Here is a 16,331-nt window from a genome sequence, read left to right as displayed (position 1 = left end):
GGCACGTGTTAGCATTGTTTCAAATAATGCATCACGTACGAAGGATTGTTCAGATATTTAATATCATAATTTTAAAACTCGACCCGGTCATCGACCCGATCACTAACTAGTGATCGAGTCACGGGTCAGATGGGTTGATCCGGGTCATCCAAAAAAAAACACTTATATAAAACACCTAACTAGTTACAATGCAACACTTACATAAATCAAATTTAAATTTTAAACCAACAACATAAATTTAATTCAATATCCAAAACACAAACCAAATATAAATTCTAAATCATTTAAAACAAAACATTCAACAACATAAATTTTAAAATATTTAAAACAAGAGAACTGATACATTACCCGAAAAAACAATACTCAATCAAGAACTGCGAATCGATAACAGCTTCATGATATTCCAAAAAAATGATTATCAAGTTTTTTTTTAATTTTAGAAACACCCTTATATGTTATGTTGGGATCCAAATTTAATAATTTCTTTTAAATACTAACTTTAATATTAAAATAAAAATTTTAAAAAAGACAAATCTCTTTAATTATCGAAACCAATCTTTGAGTTAAAAATGGTTGTGAGCAGACAGAAAATATCTAACTACTAGCCATTGGGAGAAGGAGAGAGAAGCCGCCTGTATCAAAAGAAATGGACGATTGGAGGCGGTTTGCACGTGTAAAGGCAAGAATAAAAGGAGAAATAACAAAGACATTGAGGGAAAACGACATTCTTCTTCGTCGTTTGACCTCTATGCATATAAAAAAAATAGACCTGGTCTCAGCCGGATTTACCCGGGTCAGGCGGGTTTTTGCTTAGACCCGGACCGGTCCCATGCCCAGGTCGGCCGGGTCCCGGATCAACCCGCCGGGCCGGGCCGGGTTTCAAAACTATGATTAATACTATCTGGATTAATCGGATGTGTTGGCCCCCTCCTTTTGATATTTTTTAATATAATGCCTATACTTTCAATTTTTATTATGTTCATCCTCTAACTCGGCCATTTCCATAATTTTTAGACTTCTCTTAGTTTACATGCCTCTGTTATGTTATGCTGGGGTCGAATAAAAAAAATTAATGTAAAAAAATATTTAAATAATAATAAATTATTTATAATTACTATTAAACTTCTCGATCTGACTTTATATCTAACAAGAGTTTAAAACTAAATAGAGTGAGAGTTGGCTTGGCATTACCCAATCAACTTAGTTTGTCCAAAGACAACTCGCCTAACCGGTAAAAAAAATCTGAGGATGAAATTGAAAAAAATAATAATGAGATTGACAGGAAAAAAAACATCTCAACCTAGCTTTCTACCTAGTCCGGGTTTAAATTTAAATTGTGTGAAGTTGTCCTGATGTGACCTAGATGACTTGGTCAGTCCAAAAGCATTATGTCTGATTGGTAAAAAAAAGTCTAAGGACAAAACTAAGAAAAAAATGATGAAATTGATAGGAAAAAAAATTATCAATCGTGCTCCTTATCTAACTCGAGTTTAAAATTAAACTGTGTAGGGAGTTTTTCCAACGTGATCTAATTGACTTAGTTAGTCTAAAAGCAACTCGAATGATTATTAAAAAAAATTGAGGATGAAATTGAGAAAAGAAAATTATTAAATTGAAAGGAAAAAAAAAGGAGAACTGAAAAAAATACAAAAGAGGTTGAATTGAAAAAAAAAATACAATGGTTATATAAAAAGTGAACCTCCATTAATTTTCCCAATTGTTTTAGTACAATAAGGTAATAGATCATCTACCTTTATATATTATATTATATTGCATGTACTCTTATATATTATTTTAAGAAATTCTTCTTTTCTTCTGACTTTTACCATATGATAGAATTATAAAGGAGAAATTACATTTAACATCCTAAGGTTTGGTGTTGATTATACTTTGCCTTCATAGTTTGAAAAATTACACTTACCCTCCGAGTCAATACAAAATTTCAGATCGGGTTGAAATATCATCTTATCCTTATATAAATTATAACTTAAAACCCTCGTATAAATTTCTTAAGATATGATGGTTGTAAGAGAGAAGGGTTGTCTCAATTAGAAGTTGGAGAGAATTGTGGTTGGTGGCTGCTAGATTGGGTAGTTGCTGGTGGCTGGGTCGTTGTTGTCACGGTGGCGAAGGCTAGTTGGCATGCATGGTAAGCATTCTTGTTAGTGGTTGGCGACAAGGAGAGGGAGTTGTTCATTATGGCATGCGTGGTAAGTGTTCTTGTTAGTGGATGGCGACGAGGAGAGGTAGTTGTTCGTTGTGGCCATATATGGTGTTGTATAGTTGTTAGTAAGCCCTGAAACATCTATTTTAGCTTGTCTTCCTAATTTTCATTTTGTTTTCATTTCCTCCTTTTACTTTTTTTTTTTTTCCAAATCTAGTATTTTGATAAGATTCTTCAGGTTGCAGCCATAGGTGGAGGTGATTTGGGTCTGTTTGATGTAGTATTTGGAGGTGTCTTTCCCCCTCCAACTGGTTTTGGCCAGGCTGTTAGTTGGAGGAAGCAGTGGTGGTTAACTATCGATGTAAGGAGGATCTGCTAGTTACTGTCATGAATATAAAAAGTGGCTAAAGACATGGGGTTAAGTGAAGAAGAGAGACTTGATCTTGTGCGAGAGAGGTTTGAGTTTCAGCTTTGCTTGAAAATATGAAAGACCATTTTTTTAGGATGATGTGGTGGTTGGTGTTTGGCCGACGAAGATGAGAGTGTTACTCTTGGTTGGTCTTTAAGGATGATAAGGTGCCTGGTGAGTGGCAGCATGGTGAAAAATATGAGAGGGGGGGTTCTACTTTTAGTTGTTGAAGAAAAATGGAAGCTTGGGGATAAAGAGGTTATCGATTTTGAAGAAGAAAAATGAGTATTTTTTTCCTTTGTTAGTTTTAAGAGAGGCTTTTTGTGTGTATTTATTTTGTTTTTTTTTATTTTGTGTATGATGAGGGGGGCCTATTAATTGGTAAGGGGAATGAAATATGAGAGGTTGAAAGAGAGAGATAGTGTGTGGGGCGGCTGCTGGCTTCGATGGAGTTGTGGTATTGCTATTGGCGTTGATTATTTGAGAGGTTGTTGCGAGGAACAATAAGGATATCAAGTGGTTGTGTTTTGGGAGGATATTTTTATCTTAGGGTTTTTTTAGATATTTTTTTTTAAATGATGGCAATCTTGTAAATATTTAATTATTTTTTGTTGATTTTTTTTTAAGAAGATATAAAGTGTTACTCAGGTATTAAACCATATGAGGCTAAGTGTAATTTTTCAAACTATAGAGGCAAAGTGTAATTAACATCAAACCTCACGATGTTAAATGTAATTTCCTCAATTATAAAATTATATTTCAATACAAAATCAATTAAAATTCATTGGATTAATGATTATCAACACTGCATAGTATACTATGACAAACCTTTTTCATTATAAACTTCTTGACTAAGTTTTGATACCATTTTGTGGGTTGGATAGAATTTACAAAATAGTAGAAGAAAAAATTAGATGAAAACATAAAAATTAAACTTATAAAGCATAGACTTATATTTATGAAAAATATTATAAGATAAACAGAGTGAGCATATAATAGATAATACTCGGTTGAACTCGTTTTGCCTTCACATTACAAGATACACATATTTATATTAAAATTTTAAAGTTGATTATATCAAGGATGTTGCTTCTAAAAGATGCTTTTATTGAGAGAATATTCTCAAAGTTGACTCATAATATTTGGGCCATAATGTGGATCTTCATCAGCAAATTCTTTTTCATCATAACTTGATATTTGGAAAAGGGCTTTTTTATTTTATTTTGAGTTTGAACTTAAAGATGTCAAGTCGACTTGAATTCTGCTTTTATCGAAGTGAGGAATGTAAATCATCCTTCTTGAGATGAAGTTTATAGAGATGGATGTTGTTATCGTACTTAACATCACAACAACCACCACGCCCTCTTTATTAGGAAAGGGAAATGTTTTTTGTATGTTGTGAGGAAAAAGGTTTTATCTTAAAAAACAATCACCACTTAGTATTAAATATGTAAAAAAAAAACCAAGTCATTTATAATATTTGCATTATTTGACCCCATCTAACCCACTAAAGTTGGATAATATGAATATTACAGATAATAATGGATTAAAAAATCTAATAAGTGGATATCATGGGTCGGGTTTAGGTCGGGATGTTTAAAACTCACTTAACACTACCTAACTTGTATAACCTACTGAGTATCCTTAAAAAATCCTTGGTATAAATAGTATTCTTCTCTCTTTCTCTTTCTCTCCCTTGACCGTACAACCTCTCTTTCTCTTTCCTTTTAATTGAGCATTCAATCGATGTTTCTAATTTATTTTTGCCAGTCATGCAATTTTGTTAATTCATATATGTTAATCAATCCCCTTTTACCAATTCACTATCAAAAGTGAACATAGTGTTGACAAATATTGTTTATCATATATATTGGGATACAAACCTAGTTACGTAGTTTCTACTTTGTTAGGGCTTTTGAAGGAAATTATTTGTTGCTATTGTTATTTTTGTTATGGAGAAAAAGATTAGATCTTGTACCCTATTTTAATATTTTCAGTGTTTGTATTTTTAGGCTTGTGTTTGTATTGGTGTTATACTAAAATAGGGTACAAGATCTAATATTTTCCTCTGTAATATAAACAACAATAGCAACAAATAATTTCCTTCGAAAGCCCCAACAGAGTAGAAACTATTTTAGTTGTGATTTTGATTTATGTGGTTTTGGTTTAGTGATTTTGATATGAGAATCAATTTGTTTCTTCTATGAATCCTATTAGAACTTAAGTATGAGGATATTAGTGCATCTTTGATATACTCCATTTGATATTGAAGATGATGACATAAACAAGTTTATTATTGTGTGGTTTTGAACTTTTGATACGATAATCAATTTGTTTTTTGTTTTTTTATTTTTTTCGAGTTAAGATATATTTGGAAGTCAATATGATATTTATCATTTAGTAGAAACTTTTTTATTTATTTGTAGATTGTGAGAACTTTTATCCCGATAGAGAAAAAGAAGCTCTAAAAGAGGATGGGCAGAAATCTAAGTCTAAAGGTAAAAAAAATTGGATTGTTTTTTTTTTTAAGACAAGAACTAAAACAATTTGTTTTTTATTGATTCTCTCTTTTTTTTCCTGGAATTTTAGAGAAATCTTTGGATGCAAACCATGATAAGTCAGACTTTAATAAGAAAACATTAATGGTTTAACTCCTTCTTTATCCTTTTTTTTTTTTTTATGATGGTGACCAATAACAAGTAATAGTATTAATAATATTTTTTTTACACTATTTTATCTTGTTTTTTTGTTTTCGATCTTATTAACCTTTTTGGCTTGGCATGCTAAAAGCTTCTTGTTTTCATGTTATTAAAGCTTGTTAAGTTTTTTAATCAATCTATTTGGTATAGTTTCAAATGTACCTCATAATTGTTTTCTAAACCAGTAGGATTCATCTAATCCAACCAATATATCTAATCAACCAGATGATTAGTAGCTGTATATTTTCTAGGAGTAGATTTTGTTAGTGATGTCTAAATTCATACCAAACTTTCCTTTTTTCTTACCTTTCTTATCATAATAAAGATGTTCGTACATTGTGAATTTTTTATATTGGCTTAGAAAACGAGACAAAATAAATCCAATTCATGAAAATTAATAATATAAGCTCAACTCATGGATATTTGTGATATCCATAGAAAGTTTAGCTTAACCCGATATATCCACCACACTCGGGTCCAAAAAAAATTTAATAGGTCAGGTTTAAAATTTATAAAATATCAGAGGTTGGGTTGGTTACAACCATGGACACAAACCCGACCTGGTTATATCTATGAACACCTCTACCCAGTATTATGGTTAGTAGAAAACCTTAACTAGTCTGTAGAATTCCAAGGTAACGGTTGATTATACTAAAAAGAAAATATTATCACCCTAAAGCATTTTACCTGAGGTAAATTACATTGTTACTCTTCTTTTTTATTCCTATAATTTATTATGCCTATCTACTAATGGAGTATCTGCATGGGTGATTTCAGGTCTACTCTTATGAGTTAAACTCTATATAGATGGTTGGTTCAAACCTAACAATTTTAAGATCTGGTTCTAGTTATTACCATTTTGACAACACTTAGTGAATTGACAAGTCTATAGTTGATCACTCATGATCACAACTTATGACCAATATTTATCAAGTCATGCCAATGAATAACCAATAAGTTTGTGTTGGACTTATTGAACTCAATTCAAATCTTAGGAAGGGTCCATCAATAATACCTTATTAAGGTTTATCTATCCTAGTACCCAAGATTTACTCATAATATTTGCTAAATGAATAACCCTAGTCTTACCCAATAATGATGCCATAAATTCATCTACTTGGAATAGGATCTAGTGACATGAAGGTCTTTTGTGGACTAATTCTTTCTTTTTTAATAAATGACTCTTTTAAAGTTTACTTGTCTTTAAGATGTGTTGTTTAACAATCACTTTCTTATGATTCCAACTTTACTTGGTTGTCCCTCATCAATGTTTATACACACCACTAATATAACTTATGTATGTATATTTATAGCTAATGGAAAACTTTTTGGATTCTTATTAACATGCATGTATGAGAAATTAAAAGAGTCAATACTCTTAATTATTTGTGAATATTGGACCTAGACATTTATAAGACTTATTTTTCATTTAAAATCAAAAGATTGGGCTACTCCTTTTAATATCCAAGGTAATGACCCATATTGAGTCTATTTACCCTAAATACTAAGAGTGAATATCATGACATTTTGACATGATTTGTAAGAAAATAAGGATGAGTTTTTCAAAGGTTTGGAATATCGACCCAATAAGCCTTGGTTTGAACCATTAATGAGTTTTTTAAATAAGTTATAAGACCCAATGCAAATGTATGCATGAATGAACATTGATTTTCTATCATTTGGAGCCAAAAGATAATTTCAATACATATTGTCGAATGGACCAGTGTTTATAACAAAGAAAAACATGTTGTAATGCTAAGGATAATGATAAAATAGCCAAGGACATGAAATAGAACAAGATGCAAAATTAAGGTATTCGACCAAATACATTTAAACACAAATGTCAAACTTTGATTAATCCTAAAAAATCATAAAACACATCAAAACCAACAATAAAAAAAAGATGCAATATTAAAAAACTTGGCTAAAATCATTAAAACACAAATAGCAATCCAATTGAAATTGTTCAATCCAAATAATCTAATCACATAACATATTAAAAACAATAATAAAACAAGATAATTATTCAAAAGATGTTTGAGGTTAGAAATAAACATTTTAAGGATGGTTGAGGTGGATTGAAAGTTGTTGAAAAATTGGTGGCACATCTTTGACTAATATTTTAAGGGCTTGTCATAGTTACGTGTTGTTGCACATATCATCAATGTCTGATCGATGCATGGAAGGTCCCATTTGCTCCTCTTTCTTGTGGTGGCAATATGGTCACCACATGCTAATGAGGGAGATCCAATGCCTTGAAGGTCTGGTGGTAAGAGTTCTGTCACAATTGTCCTGATTTTCTCTCTCTAGTTGCTCACATAAAAGTCATTGGGGCCCTTTAAATATTCTTCCTTCTTTAATATAAATTTAAATTCAACTCAATTATTTTTTTTTCATATTTCTCTTCTTATTTTATCATTTTTATTCAATTTTTTGTAGTTAAATCAAGTTTCGAACAAAACAATCGAGTAATGTTTGGACTCGTTAAGTCAAACGAGTCATTTTAGGTCAATTTCAACATAATTTAATTTGAAACCTAGGTCATGCGAAGGGTCACCTAGTTGGGCGAGTCAAATTAATAAAAACAAAAGGAAGTATGCTAGCAAATTATTTTGTTTTAATGGAGGTTTTTTTTTTAATTTTTTATAAATAAAATACGAATTTGTAATTAAATAAGAAATTCTAAATGGCATGACGGATGTGAGATTATTACAAAAACCTAAAAGATCTGGGAAAACACTATACAAATGTCGTGTTTTATTGTGGATTGTAATAATGAGATTATATTTTTGCCCTTCACTAAAAAAACAATGAACTAACCTTAGAGGGTAAAAAAAGTCTTTTCACGAGGTTCATTTGTCATTCTAGATTGTTTGAGGGTATCTTAGTCTTTTTGCAATGTTTTGCACAATAAAATTACTTGTTTACCCTTAAAAGAGAAAAAAAACTTTAGTCTAGAGACTTTTTCAAAATTTCCTTTTATCATGCATAATGTGACTATTCTATTACCCTTATAACCAAAAACTCTTAGGCTTGGCTTTAGGGGCATGTCATAACCCAAAATTTTACCTCATTTTAAAAAAAAAAAATCCAAAACTATAGAAAAACAACAAAAAATCCAAAATGTATATTTTTAATATATTTGCGTTATTTTTGGTATTTTTAGCTTTTTAAAAAAGAATTTAAAATTTAAAATTTTGTTTTCTATGCGTTCAGCTATTAACATGTCTATTTAAAAATTATTGTATAATTTTTCTCATCGAGTTGACGTTGCTTTTTCAAAAAAAAAAAATACAACATATAAATGGTCTCCCAAGCTTCTTTGCCTTTCACTCTCCCTCACCCAAAACTAAACTAGACTAATGAAGCCACCAACCCTCGTCATGGTCTCCCATTTGAGAATCCATTAAAGAACTAGACCATTTGATACTCCAAAACATATAAAAAAGGATCATAAGCCACATCTCTATGTTTTCCTTCATTATCCATCTTCTTCAAGCCATACATATCGATCCTTCACTATTTGGCTTCCATATAGCAATAACGACGTCCCTCACTAGTGACAACCTCTCTTTTCCTCTAGCCGTTGTGCTTCTTTCTTCCTTGAGAAAAAATTGACGACTCTTGTTCCTTTCAAAACAATAGCCAACAACACAGCACAACACCAACTCCTCCTCGTGACAACAATAGACGAAGAAACATAGCCTTTATCATGGCAAAAAACCAGTAAAGAGAGAGAGATAAAAAAGAGAAATGGAAAAGAAGTCAAAGCTTGGGGTGTCTGATCTCCCTCCTGGGAAAACATGAAGGAGAATCGGTCCATAAATAAAGAGGAGATAGAGGATCTTCAGATCCACCAACTCACCCTCCTCCAGTAACGGTGGAGCATGAATCCACACGCTGACAGTGGCGGCGGTGCATGGTACACGCACTACCAATGTTCTTATAGTCCTTTAGGTTTTATTTCCATAGATCCCGGGCACACCAAACACCTTGGAAGGTTGATCCATAACTCAAATTATTATTTTTACAAATTTCTAAAGTGTTGAGAAATTTGGAACAAAATTCTCATTGTTATGTATAGTTTTTAGGACTGTTTGAATATTTTTTTAGATCAATGTGTGTTTTTAATTTGAAATAATTTGATAATTTGTATTGGATTATGAGTTTTGTTTTTTGGGTTGTAATTGTTATTTGAACATAAATGTTGGTTCATGGATTATGCTTGGTTTTATATTGACTTGTTTGAATTAGTATGTGACTTGAATGAAGTTCGTGAAACTAACAAGATTTAAGTTGATTTTTGGTATTATTGGATTATTAAGTTGGTGAATAAATAATTTATTTTGAGTTGATATCTTGATTAAAATAGTTTGATTAAAATATGTTATTGCATTTTGTCAAACATGACCTTAGTCTAATTTTAATAAATTTTCAAAGTTTCTAAATATTATTTTGCAATTAATTTTGAGTTTTTTCACAACATTTTTACTCTTTTGTATTTAACATTTGAAATTCTGACATGTATGCGAGATGTTTTTCCAAAATTAAATAAACTTGTTTCCTTTTACAAAAAACAATAATATTTTTCTTTAAAAATAATAATAAATACATTTAAATATCTTAATTGTATATGACCAAGTCTCTAAAATAAAAATCATATTTTGCATAAAAAATATATAAACAAATAAAAATACATGGCATGATTTAATATTTTTTAATACCAAAATTCAAGAAAGAGTATTAAGGATTACTAACTTATATGTAAGATGTATTCATAGTATTAAGAGAAATAATTGCAAAAAAATATGTTTGGACTCCATAATAGCTAAGCTTGACCCATAAAGTCATGGTCCACTCTAATGAGATAGACCGACTTTTAACCATTAGACAGACTAACAATTAGAAGAAATACAACAATGTCTTAGTAATCAGACAAATTAACAATGTAGCTTATTTTAGGTAAGGTGTACTAGTGGTGATATTATTCTCCTTATACATAATCAGTCATCTTATCCAAACTCTAAAGACCACTTAAGGTTTCTAGTGACCAAAATATTAAGTAGTGACTCCAAACCTTTTAAACTGATAAAAGACAAGGATTCTTTGTTATTTTCACCTACACTCAAGGATCCCGATCCGAGAGGATCATCGTCACGATGTTGCACATATACGACAAGGCATATTCATCATTTAACATTTTTTTTTTAATTGCAATAATCATGTGGTTTCAGGAGCGTTTTGATAATTTAATTAATAATAAAAAAGCTGATGGTACGTTCATGGAACGCACTAATGAGTGAGCCACACCCCTGTCTTCGGGTGATATGTGTGGTGGCTTATGACAGATAAAAATTGGCTTGATGTTTTCTGATTTGAAATTACAGAGCCTACTTTTTTGGGTGACGTGAGTGGTGGAATTCCTAACGGTTGGTTTTCTTCTTCCTTTTTCCTTATTTTCTCTTTCTTCATTGGGTTTTATAATTGCCCTTGCAACATTTCATAATAGTCCTTCAATTTTTTTTCCTTAGGATTTGATTATTATTCTTTTAATTACTATATTTTTTATTTGAATTCATTTATAGAATTGTTTTTTTTTTAGATTTCATCCTTCATCATCATTTTTTTATCTTAGATTTGATCCTCATTCTTTTGACTGTTATTTATTTTATTTGAGATAATTTTTAATTTTTGTTTTTCACAATTTCATCCTCTTTCATCATATTTACATGTCATGTTTTATCCCTATTATTTTGATTGTGATTTTTTAACCTTGAAAAGTTTTTTAAATTGATTTTTTTATTTCATCATTGAATATTAAATTGAGGTTCTTGATTGACTCCAGGTCTATGATTTAACAGGTTGCAAATATAAGAGATTAACTCAGGTTTAGGAGATTTACCGGGGTTGATTTGTTTTTTTTTCTTCTTTTAAACTCATGTTTTTCATCATTTGGTATTTGATGTAATTGGATATCGGGCTTTGTAATTCTTTTTCTTTATATAAGAATTTTCACTAATTTTTTAAAAATAATAAGGGTTATCTTGGACCATTTTATTTTTTGTTCTCTGCTGGATTTAACTTTTTCATAAAGAAACTTTTTTTTGTGAATTAAGTTAAATTAAATTCTCAATATTTATTTTTAAAAACATATCATCTAGTCATAGTCTCCATTTATTTACATATTTTTTTTAAGGTTAGAAAAAAAAAATTGATTTATAACATAGCGTGAGGTAAAAAATCATATGTTTTCCTTTTTTTAAACTCATGTTTTTTTTTTTTAACTTTATCCTTCAGCATTTGAATTATTTAGAGATTGAACTCTATTTTTTTTTTTTGTTTCTATATGATTTTTCACTAGTTTTTGAAAATAACCCGAGTTATCTCATGTTTTTTTATTTATCGTTCATTATTAATTTTTTTAATCATATTATTAAATTAACATAATTTAATCGATTTAGTTAAGTTAATGATCCGAGGCACAAATGTTTCTTTCTTCTATAAAAACTTTGGCATCGCTTGAACATCCTTTTTTTCACGTTGAAAACAAATTGGTCCAACCACCGTCAATGTTTACTAGAGTTATTTTTTTAATTGTTTTTTTTTTTCATTTTAAACCTTTAATATTTGGTTAATTAGAATTCAGTTTTCTAATTTATTTTGATTTAAATTCTAAGAGGGTGATCCTAGACTCATGCCTTGGATTGTAGTTAAACATAATTGGCCCGAGTTGATCCAGTATGTCACCGTCTCAATATTATTTTTAAAAAATATATCAAATGTGTCACCTTCTTAATATTTTAAAAGTTCTTCTATTATACATAAAAAAAATTGACTTCCTAGCTTTGTTATATATTTTTTAAGGTTATAAGAAAATCATCTGACCCACGACATAACGCAGGTAAAAAAAAAAAAAATTAATATTTTCTATTTCTTAATTTTTTGATTTAATTTTGGTTATTATTAATATTTTTTAGTATTTATTAACTTATATAATTATTAATTAATTTTATTAAATACATGCATTTAATTTTTAATTCAAATTCAAAGTTTTTCTGGTAAAAAAAAAAATTATCAGTGCCCATATATTTTTTTAAGTTGAAATTAACTTTTTGAACCGGTCCTTAACGGAACGTGGGCACCAGAATCAGTGCAATGTAAAAGTGAAGAGGCCCACAAAGAAAAGAATTCCTCCGCGAAATTGAACTGAAAAAGTTGGATTGAAAGCATCTCTCTGTAAATGGACGGCGAGACGCAATCACCAAGGGGCTCCAACCCTGAGGCAGACGATCAAACGGTCGAAATTGATCCATCAAGCACCGTCCTTGACCTAACCAGCTTTCAGCTTCATGATCTCAACTCAGTGGAGTTATCTCCGAGTCTCACCGAGTTAGACCTGACCGCGAATCGTTTGTCGAGCTTGGACCCTAGAATCGCGCATCTCTCGAACCTCATAAAGCTCTCTCTCCGTCAAAACCTCATCGACGATGCTGCTATTGAGCCTTTCTCTCGCTGGGACTCAATTTCCGGTCTACAGGTAACTCAATTTTTAATTTATTTATTGGTGCTCTAATTATTACTCTAATCACTGTCATTACGAAATACAATGTCTTCATTCGAAAATTGTTAGTTTATTTTTACTACTTTTAATTAAAGATAACTGAATGATTAATAATGTTTTAATCATTAATGGAATGCCCGTGCTGTGTTGTTAATATTATGGGTTTGCAGGAGCTGGTGTTAAGGGATAATAAGCTGAAGAAAATACCGGATACCGGCATATTCAAGAGTCTTTTGGTTTTTGATGTTTCTTTCAATGAAATTACTTCCTTGCATGGATTGTCTAAAGCCTCTAACACTCTCAAGGAACTTTATGTATCTAAAAATGAAGTTACTAAGATAGAGGAGATTGATCACCTCTATCAGTTGCAAATTCTCGAACTTGGTTCCAACAGATTACGGGTTAGTACTCTTTAAATTCTGAAGAATCTTCTTTACCCAGAATTAGGGATTGGTGGGGTTAGGATACACAAATACAGAAATTGCAAGCCTGTTGATGCGAAAAGAAAGCTTTTAGAGACTAAATGGGAAGATGGTGGATAATATATTCTTAGGAATTTCCGGAGCATTGTCTAAAACTTGAACTACTTACTTTGGTCGTTTACAGGTGATGGAGAATATGGGAAATTTTACAAGTTTACAGGAGCTGTGGATGGGAAGAAATCGTATCAAAGTAGTTAATCTATGTGGGTTGAAATGCATTAAGAAGCTTAGCTTGCAAAGCAACCGTTTAACTTCTATGAAAGGATTTGAGGTACTTAAAAGAAATTGCCCTTTTGTTAGCTAGTCAAATAGCATTCTGCTTTATCAAAAATAAAAAATAAGAATGAAAAAAAAAAAATCCATGGTTTTCAGCCACATTGAAATTGCTGTCTAAATGTGATCCCCCATATTATTATTTTTATTTTGTCTAAATTTTAGGAATGTGTTGCTTTAGAAGAACTGTACTTGAGCCATAACGGTATTGCCAAAATGGAAGGCTTGTCAACCTTGGCCAATCTTCATGTACTCGATGTATCATCTAACAAGCTAACTTCAGTGGACGACATTCAGAACCTCACCCAGTATGTGTAGTCTTTCAAACTCTTGGGATTATGATGTCTCTTTCCTGGTTGATTTCATTGCTTGACTCATGCCATGCTTACAGGTTGGAGGATCTGTGGCTCAATGACAACCAAATAGAATCACTTAAAGGCGTTGCTGAGGCTGTCATCTCTTCAAGAGAGAAACTAACCACAATCTACCTCGAAAACAATCCATGTGTAAGATATTCTCTAACTTGGAGAACCAACATTTTCAGGACCCTTACTACCTGCATGCTAAGCTATAGCTTACTAGACAATGTTGTTGATGGTTCACTGAATAGAGATGTTTCAGTCCTGCTCTTTGTCTAGTTTTACTGGTGGTCATAGTTAAATAGGAAAGCATTAGATGATGACCTTTCTTTCTCTCAAAGGTATATCCTGAGTCATAGATCCACCCCATCATTCTGAGCTTTGTATCAGTGGTTCTCCTCCTGCGCTTTCACCTTTTCTTGGATCAGCTAGATTTCCCACCTGTCACCTCAATATCTTGTTAGATGTCTGACACTTTTATTTCCTATTTGATGTTTATTTACCAGATCCTAGACTCCTTTCCAATTGTTTTGAATAGTTGCTGCAAGAAAGGCATGTACTTGTGAAGATAGAGGAACTTAGAGACTAAAATTTTTAGTGACAGTGTGCATCTCTTGCCCTGGAAGGAAAGTTAATACCTTTTTTTCCAATTTATTCTAGCATATCAATCATATGGATTCTCATTATGCTGGTTGATAACTAGTAATAGATTTTTTTTAAAGCCTTTTAGGTGATTTTTCAATGTCAGCCTTATGCTCTCGAGTTTTATTGTTCCACTACTGTCAACGAATTTTAGGAGTGAAAATGTTGATACTTCTTTAGCAGTTATACACTTTTATTTTCTTATCCTTAAAGAGCAATTAGAATATGCCAACATTATTTGTCCACTATTCTGTGATCCTATTCAAGTTTTATGCACAAGTAGTGCTTTCCTTATATATATATATATATATTCATATATTCATTTAGCATGTTCATCTTTTAAGACCAATGTGCCATAATCATGTCTCTTTAGCCAACTGTATACATGAATTTATGTGTTAGAAGCTCTGAGTGATAAAAAAAAGCACTGAAATTGAATCCTCCTTGCAGCTCTTTTTCCAGATAGGACCATGTATAATCAGCATATACTGCATTTCATAAGAGAACAACTCTTTTTCTGTACTTGCACATAATTGATACTGTCTCTTGATGTCTGTTGAACTTCTGAGGCAAGTGCATGACAACTGATTTTATTGTTTTTTCCTTGTTTGTCTGCACTCATATCTCATACAAGAAATCGTGTTGAAAAGTTTGCATGCAAATTGACAATACTTATGCGTATCCTGTCTGATGGTAAATATCATAATAGTCTTTGCTTCGATGTGCCAAAAAAATTGCTTGGATCACCTTTTTTTGGGGATCAGTGCTGTTTGCTTACTTGAAAAAGACGGAAAACTACTGTTCCTTTTTGGTTTCCCTTGGATATTCCTCTTTTTTTTCCCCTTGCTGTAACTTTGTTATTGTGTAGCGATTTCACTTATAGTCATGCTTCTTCTATTACAGGCAAAATCTACAAACTACACTGCCTTTTTGAGAGAGTTTTTTCCAAATATTGAGCAAATTGACTCCAATGTGTTTGCCTAGTCTTGAATTTTTCTTGCCTGGACACTGCTATCTATAAGCTCAAATCCTCTTTGGGTAATACATCTTAATCACATAGCATTTCAACTTTTGGCTGCACTTGTTGAGCATTACTTTTAATATGTTCTCATGAAAATCTGGATTGCTGGTGGAATTATGCTACAAAATTTTATTTCAGGGGAGATAACTGCTTCTGCAAAGACACTGTGGATCCAAGTTTAGGCATTTATCTGGTATCACAACATTATCATGAATGCCATAAATTTTCGAAGGATTTGTATTTGTTGTTTGTTTGATTTTGCAGGCAAGCTTATTTACCTTTTTTTTCCTCTGAATATTTTCATATTTCCTTATGTAAGTTTATTTTAGCTCTCTTCTAACATCACATTTTAAGTGTGAAATCTCAATACTGTTGTTTCCCGTTCAATCTTCTGTTAGATTTAGGCACTGTATAAGTTTTTGCTATTTTTGGGAGTTTCTTCCAAGATAACGCATCTCATTACGCGACATGAATTGTGGAAGTTTCTTCATTTTAGGAATTGTTGTCCCTGATACACGCTGTTATGGAATTAAAAGCCTGGCGTAAGCATGTGCATTGCCTTAAAATTGTTTGGTAGGAATTTTAGGTAATCGATAGCTTTGATTTATAATTCTATAGTCCTTTTCTTCTTATTTAGTATTAACAAAAACACTAAACATGTCAGCTAAATCACTTTAGCTAAACCCACAAAACACTATTTAACTATTTATTGGAATTGTAT

The 16,331-nt window shown here is 31.3% G+C and overlaps 1 protein-coding gene across 1 annotated transcript; it reads left to right on the top strand.

Annotated features, from left to right (window-relative positions):
- Positions 1-12,405: 12,405 nt before the first annotated feature.
- LOC18100454 (protein phosphatase 1 regulatory inhibitor subunit PPP1R7 homolog) lies at positions 12,406-15,997 on the top strand. The gene is made up of 7 exons (XM_006381695.3): positions 12,406-12,809; positions 13,004-13,234; positions 13,440-13,586; positions 13,754-13,896; positions 13,980-14,094; positions 15,493-15,627; positions 15,749-15,997. Exons 1-6 carry the CDS (start codon positions 12,513-12,515, stop codon positions 15,571-15,573), a joined length of 1,014 nt encoding a protein of 337 aa, XP_006381757.1. The 5' UTR covers positions 12,406-12,512; the 3' UTR covers positions 15,574-15,627; positions 15,749-15,997.
- Positions 15,998-16,331: the final 334 nt, after the last annotated feature.

Source organism: Populus trichocarpa, chromosome 6 (assembly GCF_000002775.5).
Source record: "Populus trichocarpa isolate Nisqually-1 chromosome 6, P.trichocarpa_v4.1, whole genome shotgun sequence".
Lineage (NCBI taxonomy): Eukaryota > Viridiplantae > Streptophyta > Magnoliopsida > Malpighiales > Salicaceae > Populus > Populus trichocarpa.
Note: the sequence above shows the minus strand (reverse complement) of the source record. Positions and strands in the feature narration are given on the sequence as shown.

Bases quoted from the DNA above. Each gene is read 5' to 3' on its own strand.
- LOC18100454 (XM_006381695.3), top strand. From the start codon at position 12,513: ATGGACGGCGAGACGCAATCACCAAGGGGCTCCAACCCTGAGGCAGAC. The intron at 13,235-13,439 runs GTTAGTACTCTT...GGTCGTTTACAG, and splicing joins TTGGTTCCAACAGATTACGG to GTGATGGAGAATATGGGAAA. The intron at 14,095-15,492 runs GTAAGATATTCT...CTTCTATTACAG, and splicing joins ACCTCGAAAACAATCCATGT to GCAAAATCTACAAACTACAC.